Source organism: Mandrillus leucophaeus, unplaced genomic scaffold (assembly GCF_000951045.1).
Source record: "Mandrillus leucophaeus isolate KB7577 unplaced genomic scaffold, Mleu.le_1.0 Scaffold834, whole genome shotgun sequence".
Classification (NCBI taxonomy): domain Eukaryota; kingdom Metazoa; phylum Chordata; class Mammalia; order Primates; family Cercopithecidae; genus Mandrillus; species Mandrillus leucophaeus.
In genome coordinates this window covers 109190-121696 of record NW_012109075.1, presented here as the reverse complement: position 1 = coordinate 121696, position 12507 = coordinate 109190, and the positions used below count along the sequence as shown (strand labels likewise).

Sequence of the window (12507 nt, the reverse complement as noted above, 5' to 3'; positions counted from 1 at the left end):
GAAAGGAAAAAAAATTAGCTGGGTGTGGTGGCACATGCCTGTAGTCTGAGGTGGAAGGATCGCTTGAACCTGGAAGGTTGAGGCTGCAATGAGACATGTTTGTGCCACTGCATACCAGCCTGGACGACAGAGTGAGACTTGGTCTCAAAAAATAAATAATAAAATAATTTTAAATATGCTGTTAATATAAAGCAAAACACTTTTAAGAACCAGAAGTATTATAAGAGAAAAATTAGAAAACATCATAGAAGACAAAGTGTAGACAAAGGAGAAATAAAAGCAAGCCTAACATACAGAAAATAAAATCAATTTAAGACAAACAGCAAAAATATGTGCTATAATTTTATATATATTTATGTATATTTTTGCACATGTGCATATACTCATGTAACCACCACCATGACCAAGGTAATAAATATATCCATTACCTCCAAAAGTTAGAATGGATTTAATTTTAAATAAATGTATTTAAGTCATTCATCAAAAAAGTAAAGTCTTTTCTTCTACAAGGAGCACATGACAATTTTCAAACATACTGGCTTCATTTTTACAAGGTATAAAACAGCACCTTTTTGCTGTGTTTTGGTTCTATAGAGCTTGCAACTGTATCTGAACTCTGGATGATTTCTAGGCTTATGCGGTTACCAAAAAAGTGAAGAGCTACTTTAGTCATGAAGACTATTGCGATCACACGTATTTGAACTCCTACTTTGTACACAGCAGTATAATAGGTACAGGGGATTCAAAGGAGTGTTAAGTCCCTACACAAAAATTTTACTTGGGAAAGTAATACAATAACACAGACATACAATTATACAACACAGCACATGATGAATGCTAGGTTTCAGACCACACGTCATCAATGGAAATATCTAGCAGTGGGTTGAAGCTGCAGGATTAAAGTTTGGGAGAGTTGCAATGGACTGCAGGCAGGCACTGGGGAATCAATCACAAAGAAATAAATGAAACCACAAAGATAGGAGTCAATCACTATGCAAAAGATGACCATGATGTTTAAAATGAAATTGTCTAAGAGAGAGGCCATTCTTTCTACATCCCCATAAGTAGCTACTACTCTTAAAAACTACATTTTCACTATGACAGTTATTGACAAGTCCAAGTACATAAGTGACTACCAACAATCTGTATAACTTATTTTAAAATCTCATTAACGGCTGGGCGCAGTGGCTTATGCCTGTAATCCCAGCACTTTGAGAGGCGGAGGTGGGTGGAACACCTGAGGTCAGGAGTTCGAGACCAGCCTGGTCAACATGGCAAAACTCCATCTCTATTAAAAATACAAAAATTAGCTGGGTGTGGTGGTGCGCACCTGTTATCCCAGCTACTCAGAAGGCTGAAGTAGGAGTATCATTTGAACCTGGGAGGCAGAGGTTGCAGTGAGCCAAGATCGTGCCACTGCACTCCAGTGTGGGAGACAGAGCGATCATCTCAAAACAACAACAAAAAAACCCATAAAATCTCATTAACTAACACTGCTTGAACTGTTCACCCTTCACCCTAATTGTTATCTAGGTGGTGTTATGAAAGGATGATTGCTGAATGCACATATGAATGCCATCTCTTTTACAGCCTGTAATTGCAAAAAAGAAAATGCTTTGCTATTTTCCCTTTGACTTCAAATCTCCCTGTGGCCCTTAAAAAAAAAAAAAAAAAAAAGACACTTCTTATCAGACAAAAGGCCTCCCCTCCATCAAGCTCCTTTGATAAATGAGGTAAATGAAAGAACTCTTGAAATACCTGTATTTTCAAAATATAAGAAAAAAATTCATCTAAATCTTGGAGAATATCTGCTAGGCACTTAAATTTGTACCTTTACTTCTGTCTATGCATTTGTTGGGGAGGGAGGGGTGTAAAAAAGCTAAGTAGTGGTACCTTGGCCATTTTTTCAGGGATAAGTAAAAAGATCCCAGAGTTCAAATCCCAGCTCCACTGCTCACTAGCAGTGTGACCTTGTATAGGTTAGTTTATTTCTTTGAGCCTCAGAGTTAGCAGTAAAATGTGGTCAACATCATCAATCTCAAAGGATTGTTGAGTGGTTTAAATGTGGTAACATGCCTGGCACACAGGCAACACTCAATAAAGAGATGTACTTTTCTTTTTCCATCCCTTGCCATGGTTTTGGACCCTTAAAAAAGTAGCACAATCTCTCAGAGAATGTCACATGTTGCTAAAGTGCTTGGGTTAATTTCACATGGTAGTGTTTCAGAATGATAGGGGAAAAAGGAAAAGACATTCAGCTAAGGAGAATAATTTAGTAAAGTCATAGATGGAAAAAAACATAGTATGAGGTGACATATATCCTAGATATCATGTAATCATATGTCAGTATGATTAACACAGAAAATCAGTGCTAGGGATTTAAAAGTTCAACAGAAGAACCAAAAACTGTCATATGATATGTAGAAGTAGGCCGATAACATTTTCTAAGAAGTAACTTGATGAAACTGGTCTTTAGGGAAGATCAGCTAGAAAGCACTATGGGGACAAAATAGAGTGAGGAAAGACTGGAATTAGATAGGAAGCTCTTGTAATCTAGGCGTGGATGAAAATAAGCAAAAATGGAAAGAAAAATGGGAATACATAGGACAAATGTAACATGAAAATTTACAAAGCTGGGCGCAGTGGCTCACACCTGTAATCCCAGCACTCTGGGAGGCCAAGGCAGACAGATCACGAGGTCAGGAGTTCGAGACCAGTCTGGCCAATATGGTGAAACTCCGTCTCAATCAAAAATACAAAAATTAGCCAGGTGTGGTGGCATGCGCCTATAGTCCAAGCTACTCAGGAGGCTGAGGCAGGAGCTTCGCTTGAACCCAGGAGGCAGAGGTTGCAGTGAGCCAAGATCGCACCACTGCACTCCAGTGAGGGCAACAGAGTAAGATTACATCTCAAAAAAAAAAAAAAAAAAAAAGAAAGAAAAACAATTTACAAAGCTGGTTTGATAACTGAATGGATAAGGTAATAAAGTGTCTCATGTTGAGACCAGAAAAAAATTGGTGACATTTCAGGTCACACAACCCACCCAGAGTGATACACTTAAAGACCGCAATTTTCATAGCAAGGTAACCGAAAGGATGTTACAGATCTTCTAGTCCAACATCCTCATTTTACATAAAAGAAAAAAATGATGTCTGGGGAGGGTCATACAACTAGTGGCAGAATCCAAAGTAGGACACCAATCTAATGCTTTCAACTATGCTAAACAGTTTTGCCTGTCTGGCAAGTTTGTAATAAGAGAGGAATACAATTTGGGATATAAAGGGTTTGTAGTGATAATGGGAGAAGCAAGCACAAGTGTCCTTTGGACAGACAATAATAATTTTTTACTAAGTTGTAAGACATGTCACTAAGCAGAGTCTATTTTTTTCCATGGAAACATTGTAATTGGAAGTTGCAACACTGCATCAAGGACTCAGCATCAAATAATGGGTTAGTATTAAATATTAAGGTCATCTAAGTGGAAATGTCAAGTAGACGATTGGAGATACGAGATTAGACTAGCGGTTGTATCGGAGAATTGTATGGGCTCCTGTATATTTATTAGACCAGCAATTTTCCATTTTATAACTGATACTATATTTCAGAATAAATGCTTACTAACTCCCAGCCCATATTTTTCATGGGCAATATTTGGCATATTTATATTATGATCAGTAATTGTGAAACACAGGGAGACTTAAATCTCTGCCATATTTTCTGCAGAATGCAGCAGAATTTTATGAGTAAGCTCATTTCTGTAACAGCTGATGTGTAATTTCAGAGTGCACCTCTAGGTTTCAAGTGTGACAGCTGATTACTCACTGTTTAAATTTTCTAAGCTTTCCTGCTCAATAATAGAAATAATTTCTCAGACTCTAAGACTAGTCAAATATATCCTTAATAACAAAAGCACTGAAAGCAAAGAAAATTATCAGCAAAGCAAAATGCAAAGATGCTAATTCATTCTAAGGTTAAAATCTCATCTTACTAAGTAGTGAGCATTTTTCTTCCCAGAGAATCCGTAAATCATTTATATTTACTTCAGTAACTGAAACATCTGTTAAAAAGAAAGATTTAAACAGATGTAGTTTTTAATCATAACAGAAGTAATACAAATTTTTTAACTATAGTAAATGAATTTAATCCATATTAATCCTAACATGTAATTTGTAATTATCTTCTTGGATAATTTACTGCTCATCATTATGAAATTCCACAAATACAAGACAGCACTTTAAATCTTTCAGCATATTTAAATAGCAGATATCCATGGTAACAGAGTATCCATACTCCAATTTCACAAGTGGGAAAACACATTACTAAGGCAGGTATGATTTTTGTTCTGACATCATAGTCACTCATGTACATTAAGGGTGAATGGCTGGGGATGGTTTTCCACTCTAACTACTCGCAACATAAGTGAAGGAGCCAGCAATTAAAATTTAAAAATGTCTGCCACCTTGTAACATTATGGATGATAACTCTAAATAAATCACATAAAATAAGCAGAAAAAATATTTCTTAGAATTATCAGGACTCTAACTGACTTATGCTTTACTAAGAATTGTTGCAGTCTGATTTTAAATACAAAGTCTGCACTAAAAAAAAAAAAAAAAAGTGGGGGAGAGAGAGAGAGAGAGAGACACTGGCTGAGCACAGTGGCTCACCATTTTGGGAGGCCAAAGTGGAAGGATCGCTTGAGCCCAGGAATTCAAGACCAGCCTAGGCACCAAAGTGAGACCCTGTCTCTACAAAAAAACAAAAAAAAAATTTAGCTGGTTGTTGTGGTGCCCACCTGTGGTCCCAGCTACTGAGGTGGCTGAGGCAGGAGGACTGCTTGAGTCCAGGAGGTCAATTCTGCAGTGACCCATTTTTGCATCACTGCACTCCAGCCTGGGTGACAGAGCGAGGCCTTGTCTCCAAAAAAAAAAAAAAAAAAAAACACTGAAAAATTCATTATGAATATCATGAAAAAGTTTATATCTTAAATGAGAAAATCTTATTAAAAAATTTTAACCAGAAGAGGAAAAACTTCCTATCTCCTTATGAGGACAGTATTACCTGGACACCAAAGCTAGACAAAGACACAACTGAGAAAGAAAACTGCAGACCAATATCCCTTATGAATATAGATGCAAAATTCCTTAACAAAATACTAAAAAAACTACATTGAGAAGCAGACTGAACTTCTCCCCTAAGATTAGGAAAAAGACAAGGATGCTCACTTTCACCATTTCTATTAAACACTGTACAGGAGATCTAGTTAGGGCAACTAAGCAAGAATTAAAAGGCATCCAGATGAGGAAAAAAGAAGAAAAATTATCTCTATTCATAGATGACATGATCTTAAATATAGAAAATGATAAATAATCCACACAGGGGAAAAAATTATTAAAGCTAACAGATGACTTCAGCAAAGTTGGCACGATACAAAATCAATATACAAATACCAATTGTATTTCTATATATACACTAGCAACGAACAATCTGAAAATAAAATTAAGAAAACAATGCCATTTATAACAGCATCGAAAAGAATATAATATTTAGGAATTAATTCAACCAAGAGAGTGTAAGACTTAGACATTGAAAACTACAAAACATCATTGAAATAAAGAAGCCCTAAATAAATAAGATATTCCATCCCATATTAATTGGAATATTTAATATTGTTAAGATGGCAATACTCCCCAAAGCAATCTACAGATTCAATGTGATCTCTATCAAAATTCCAACTACACTTTTTTGAAAAATGGGCAACCTGATCCTAAAACTCATACGGAATTGCAAGGACCCCAAATAGCTCTGTTGCCCAGGCTAGAGTGCAATGGCACAATCTCAGCTCACTGCAACCTCCACCTTCAGGGCTCAAGCGATCCTCCAACCTCAGCCTCCTGAGTAGCTGAGACCACATGTGCACACCACCATGCCTGGCAAATTTTTGCATTTTTTTTTAAAGACACAGGGTTTTGCCATGTTGCCCAGGCTCGTTTTGAACTCCTGGGCTCAAGCTATCTACCTACCTCAGTTTATCAAAGTGCTAGGATTACAGATGTGAGCCTAAACAATCTTTATAATGAACAACAAAGTGGGAGAACACATCTCAATTTCAAAACTTACTGAAAAGCTATAATAACTAAAACAGTGTGGTACTAGCTTAAGGATAGACACATACATCAATGGAATAGAATTCAGAGTCCAAAAATAAACCCACACATCTATGATTAATTCATTTTCAAAAGGGTGCCAAGATGATTCAATGAGGAAAGAATAATTTTTGCAACAAATGGTGCTGGGACAACTGGATACCCCCATACAAAATAAAAAATTTGGGAGCCAGGTGCAATGGTGCATGCCTATAGTCCCAGATACTCAGGAGGATGAGGTGAGAGGATTGCTTGAGCCCAAAAATTCGAGACCAGCATGGACAACATAGTGAGACTCCGTTCTTAAAAAAAGAAAGAATGAGCCTGTAATCCCAGCACTTTGGGAGGCCAAGGCAGCGGATTGCCTGAGGTTAGGAGTTCAAGACGAGTCCGGCCAACATGGTGAAACCCTGTCTCTACTAACAATACAAAAATTAGCCGGGCTTGGTGGTGGGCGCCTGTAATCACAGCTACTCGGGAGGCTGAGGCAGGAGAATGGCTTGAGCCCAGGAGGCAGAGGGTGCAGTGAGCTGAGATTGCGTCACTCCAGCCTGGGCAACTGAGCTGAGCAGGACTCTATCTCAAAAAACAAGACACACACACACACACACAAAAGAAAGAATGAATCTGGACTCCTATCTTACACATCATATACAAAAAATAACTCAAAATGGATCAAGACCTACATGTAAGAACTAAAACTCTAAAAGTCTGGGAAGGAAACAGGTGAAAATCTTTCTCATCTTGGATTACACAACGGTTTTTAAAATATGATATTATAAGTACAGCAAAAAAAAGATAAATTAGACTTCATTAAAATTAAAAACTTTGGTGTCAAAGGACACTATCAAGTGAATAAATACTAACAAGCAAAAAGACAACCCGCAGAATAAAAACATCTTTGCAAATCATATATCTGATAAGGGTCTAATAGCCAGCATATAGAAAGAACTCTTACAATGCAACCATAAAAAGTAAAATAACACAATTTTAAAAGGGGCAAGGTATCTGAATAGATATTTCTCCAAAGAGGACACACAAATGGTCAAAAAGCACATGAAAAGATGCTCAAAACCATAATGAAACACCAATTTATACCCAGTAGGATGGCTATAAACAAAAAGACAAGGCCAAGTGTGGACACGGACGTGGTGAAATGGGAACTTTCATACGTTGCTGGTGGAAAAGTAAAATGGTGTAGTCACTCTGGAAAACATGTTAGCAGTTCCTCAAAAAGTTAAACATCAAGTGATCATATGATCCAGCAATTCCACTCCTAGGGGTATATCCAAGAGAATTAAAAATACAAATCCACATAGAAACTTGTACCTGAATGTCCACAGCAGTATTATTTATAACAGCCAAAAAGTAGAAACAACCCAAAGTTCATCAGCTAATGAATGGATGAACAAAATGTGGTAGTGTACATCTACAAAATGGAGTATTAGTCATAGAAAGGAATGAAGTGCTGTTATATGGTACAACATGGATGAACCTTGAAAACATTATGCCAAATGAAAGATTAGCCAGACACAAAAGGCCACATATTCATCCATTTATATGAAATATCTACAAAAGCAAATCTATAGAGAAATTAGATTAGTAGTCGCCAGGTGATAAGGGGGAGGGGAGAATTGGGACTATGTGCTAATGGGTATAAGATTTCTTTTGGGGGTGACAGAAATGCCCTGGAATTACATAGTGATGATGGCTGCACAACACTGTGAGTATATTAATAACTACTGAACTATACATTTCAAAATGATGAAAATGGTGAATTTCACCTCAAATTTTTAAAAAGTTTAAAAAAATTTTAACCAAAATAATATGAAAAACAAAAACGGAAGGGTTGTGAATTACTTTTTTTCTTAAAAAAAAAAAATCTCATCTTTCAGTGTAGCATCGTTTATAACAACAAAAAACTGAAACAAACTGAAATAGCCATAATTAGGAAATGGATTAAGTAAATTATCATCCAGTTATGGAAAAGAATGAGATGTGTTAGCTGAAAAAAAAGCACAGGGCCGAACAGTGGATGAAGTATAATCCCATGTGTTTTTAACAGTATGCAAACATACTTGAATCTGCATAAGCTCCTAACAGTGGTAACCATAGTAGAGTGGGACTTGGAGACTTTTTAAATTTGGTGCCATTCTGTATTATTTGAAAGCTGTTTGAAATTATAATATTCAATTCCTCTTTTGGAATAAAACTTCAAGTATTCAGATAGCTTTCAAACGTAGCAGGCATTCGAGTTTATCTAGCAAATAAAATCTTTGCTGTAGGCAGGGAAAACATCTTTAAATGTATCGTTTTTACAATCAGAATATGGATGTTGTAATAACACAATCTAAATTTTCTGACAAACTGCACTCATTATAAGGCAGCATTTTCAAACAATTTACCACAAAGCCGTTTTACATGGTATATACGCCACAAGAAAAAAGTGTCAGGCGAAAAACATGTCTACATACAAACAGAATACAAAATGAGAAATTATATATTTCTGATGACAGAACCAAAAATCATGTATTTATGGTAATAACAGTTTATGATATTAGATACATAATGTGACTGATATGTGTCCTATAAGGACACAAAACCTATTTATTATAGGGTAGGAAGCATAAATTTGCTTGGATTCATGCATAGAAAGGTACTGATGATATATAATAATGGTAATATTACACAAGTATTAAATAACATAAAAATCTACAAAAGGAGATCTATAGCATCTAAAAGGTACATTAGCAAAAATAAAGATATCCCATCAAATTCTTAACTTTAAAACACGTTGTAAGAGAATCTCCAGGACTGGATAAACAGTAGAGAAATTTACTTTGAAGTAGAGATGAAAATATCAAAAGAGAAGTTTATAGTTCTACTTCTATAGTAATGAGGACAAGAAAAAGACAAAAAAACTTACCTGCCATTCAAACTCGCTATCTGACCAATCCCAGTAAGTGCTAATAGAAGAAGAGACATCGCTGCAGACACTCCCCTCAGGAAATAAATCAAAAGAAGTGAAGTCCTGATCATCTAACAGGGAATAGCAATCATCTTGATCTCCAACAGACACAGATGAAAACAGCTCCTCACTGCCTTCTGAGCTGGCAACACTTGTTCCACAAGAAGTTAGGTTCCACCTTCAAAAACACAACATAAAAGAAATCACAAGAACTACAGAATCCACACAGTGTTAAGATATAATTAACAGGACATATTTATAACATGTATAAGGAAAGTGAGGGTTTTTTTTTTTTTTGTATTTTTAAAAGAACCCTTACCTTTTAAGGAAATATACTAAAATATTTATGAATGATATATGTCTAGGAATTGCCTCAAAATAAGGCAGGGGTTGGGGAGTGGATAGAGGTACAGATGAAGCATGATGCCATATATGAATAAATGTTGAAGCTGGGTGACAGGAACATGGGGTACATTACACTTTTCTCTCTACTTTTGTAGCTGCCTGAAAATTTTTGTAGTACACTATTTTAAAAGAAAGTAGTATTTAAATTAGGACTAAAGTAAAATCTTCATCCACAAACAAAACATACAGCATAGTGGTTATGACTAAGCTCTAGAATCAGACAGTTCAAATTCTTGCTGTCACTTCCTAGCTAATTGATTTTAAGCAAATAACACTCTCTCCAAGTCTGTGTCCCAATGGAGGTACTGTGATGATCACATGAGAATGAATACAGAGCACTTGCAGCACACATAAAAAGTGCCCAATATATGACAGCTTTTATTATTGTTAAAGGAAGAGTGGGGCCATTGCAGGGCAGAGAAAAGCACCAACAAGCATCTACACAGGTAGATGTTCAAGAAGTGTTTGTTATATTTAAGTAACTTTTCCATATTAATGCTGTACAGGCTCATTGCAAAGATGTTGGAAAGAAAGGAATGAATAATAAAATGATCAATAATTCCATTATCCAGCAGTAACTAATCTATAATATTTTGATAGTTTATTTTTACATGCATACATATTTTTTACAGAATCAGCAACCATTCTGTGTATATATATTTTAGTATATTGCTTTTTTCATTTAACATTAATATGCTAAACATTTTCCTAAGTATATTACTTAAAAACATTTTAATGCCTATATAATATTCCATTGTATTAAATGTATCATAATTTATTTAACTTTATTCCCCCAATAATAGATACATAAGTTGTTTCTAATTTTTTAATATTAGAAATAATACTGAGATGAGCCTTGTTTATAATTATTTATCAAAATATATTATCTCAGGACACAGCTGCTTGAAAGCTAAGTACTGAGTCAAAGAATATGAACACTTCTAAGGATCAATTTAGTCAACACCTTTCTGAAAGGCTGCATCAATTTATACTCCCCAAGGCAGTATATAAAAGTGCTCATTTCACCACAATCTTAACAGCACTAAAATTGCTAAAATTTTTTTTTACCTATCTTATAGGACAGAAACTTTTTGTTTTTATGAGACAGGGACTCACTTTTGTCATTGAGGCTGGAGTGCAGTGACACAAACACAGCTCACTGCAGCCTCAAACTCCCAGGCTCAAGCGATTCTCCCATCTCAGCCTCCCAAGTAGCTGGGACCACAGGTGCAACACGCCTGTCTAATTTTTGTATTTTTTGTAGAGATGGGGTTTTGCCATGTTGCCCAGGCTTGTCTCAAACTCCTGAGCTCAAGCCATCCATCCACCCCAGCCTCCCAAAGTGCTGGAATTACAGGCGTGAGCCACTGCACTGGCACAGAAACATTTTTATATCAAGTTTTATTTATTTAATTACTAGCAAGATCAAATTTTTAAATATTTATTAGCTATTCTGCTATGGTGTTTTCCTATGTGTTAATATTTTCATTACTAATTTTGTAAGAGTTATTTATGCATTAAGGATATTAACATTTTGTCTACAGTATTTATTGTAGGGTTTTTGGTTGGATTTTTTTTTGGTCTTGAAATCTATCAATCTGTTTTCTTTTGTAAATTTCCACTAGTTTTATACTATTAATAAGACAATTTTCATTGCTTTGCCAGTAGCATAGGGAATTAATCCTTAAGATAATGATTTAGTATTTCCAGTACTAACAAGCTCCTGAAGTAACGACTACCTTATGAAAAGTCTGTTATTTACCTATTATTAGGTCGTGTCTCATCCTTCATTAAATCTACTGTTTCTCAAATTACGCACTTCATTTTTTTAACTTCCTCCATTTTGTATGGCTAATCTTTTAGAAGTTCTTGATTTACATAAAAAATTTGGACAATCTGAAAAACTTTATGGTACCTTTTCTTTTGAATTGAAGGTAGAGCATTTTAAAACACTGAAACACACATACACACAAACTATTATAATTCAGTAAATAGAAAATAGATGTCAATAAATTTTTATAGATAGTAAAAAAAATAAAATTCATCTAAGAATCCTAGAATATCTTGTAATATTACTTTCATCACATGCTTGCTAGGTGAACAGTATCCTCATTTTAGAAAAATTTTTAATTAACCAAATTATCCCAGGTCTTGCAATAAAAGTTATGAAGAGGAATCACACCCTGCTTTGAGACCAGTCTGGGTAACAAAGCGAGACACTGTCTCTACAAAAAGTTTAAAAATGAGCTGAGCAAGGTGGCACATGTCTGTATTCCCAGCTACTCTCAGGAGGCTGAAGCAGGAGGTTCACCGGAGCCCAGGAGTCTGTGGTTACAGCAAGCTGATCCTGCCACTGTACTCCAATCTGAGCGACAGAGCAAGGCCTTGTCTCAAAACAAAACAAAAATACATTCTGGACACAGTAAGCCCTATCTACATTATGTCCTGAGCAAACTATTTTTCTCTTGTGTCTTCGAATTACATGTGATTTTTTTCCCTTTATTCATTCACTCATTCAACAAACATTTAGTCAGTATCTTCTATGTACCAAATAATATGTTCAGTGCTAGGAAAAACTGTTAGATAATTGTTTTTAATTAGAATTTCTTTTTAGCTTCTAAAAATTCTGTAGAAATGTGTTTCTCTCCATGAGTAATAATGACATTCCTTAAAAAAAAAAAAAGATGCCATATTTAGTAATCTAACCATTAGATCACTGCCAAAGGAGTCAGGAATTTGCTTCATTTTGTGCTCTTACCTTTGGGCAAAGTCAGTGTGTTTCTCAGTTTTTCAGATTTGTAACCATCACAAGGTTCTGAATGTTCTCAGAAGTCTTTGTCTTTTGTTTTTAATTATCAGTGGCAAGTAAACTGAACTCATAATTGAACAAACCATTCATAAAATAGAATAATAATATTTTTTACTAGTAAAGATTGTAACATTTTTTATATCCTCTTCTTTTTTTTTTTTTTTTTTTTTTTTTTTTTT

The 12507-nt window shown here is 35.3% G+C and overlaps 1 protein-coding gene across 1 annotated transcript in view; it reads right to left on the bottom strand.

The window, feature by feature from the left end:
* The window catches only part of FAM199X (family with sequence similarity 199, X-linked), a 29285-nt gene that overhangs the window by 11033 nt on the left and 5745 nt on the right, over positions 1-12507 (bottom strand). The window contains exon 2 of the mRNA XM_011968255.1: positions 9073-9292. Coding sequence (XP_011823645.1) covers positions 9073-9292 — 220 coding nt within the window. The remainder of the gene's footprint in view (positions 1-9072; positions 9293-12507) is intronic.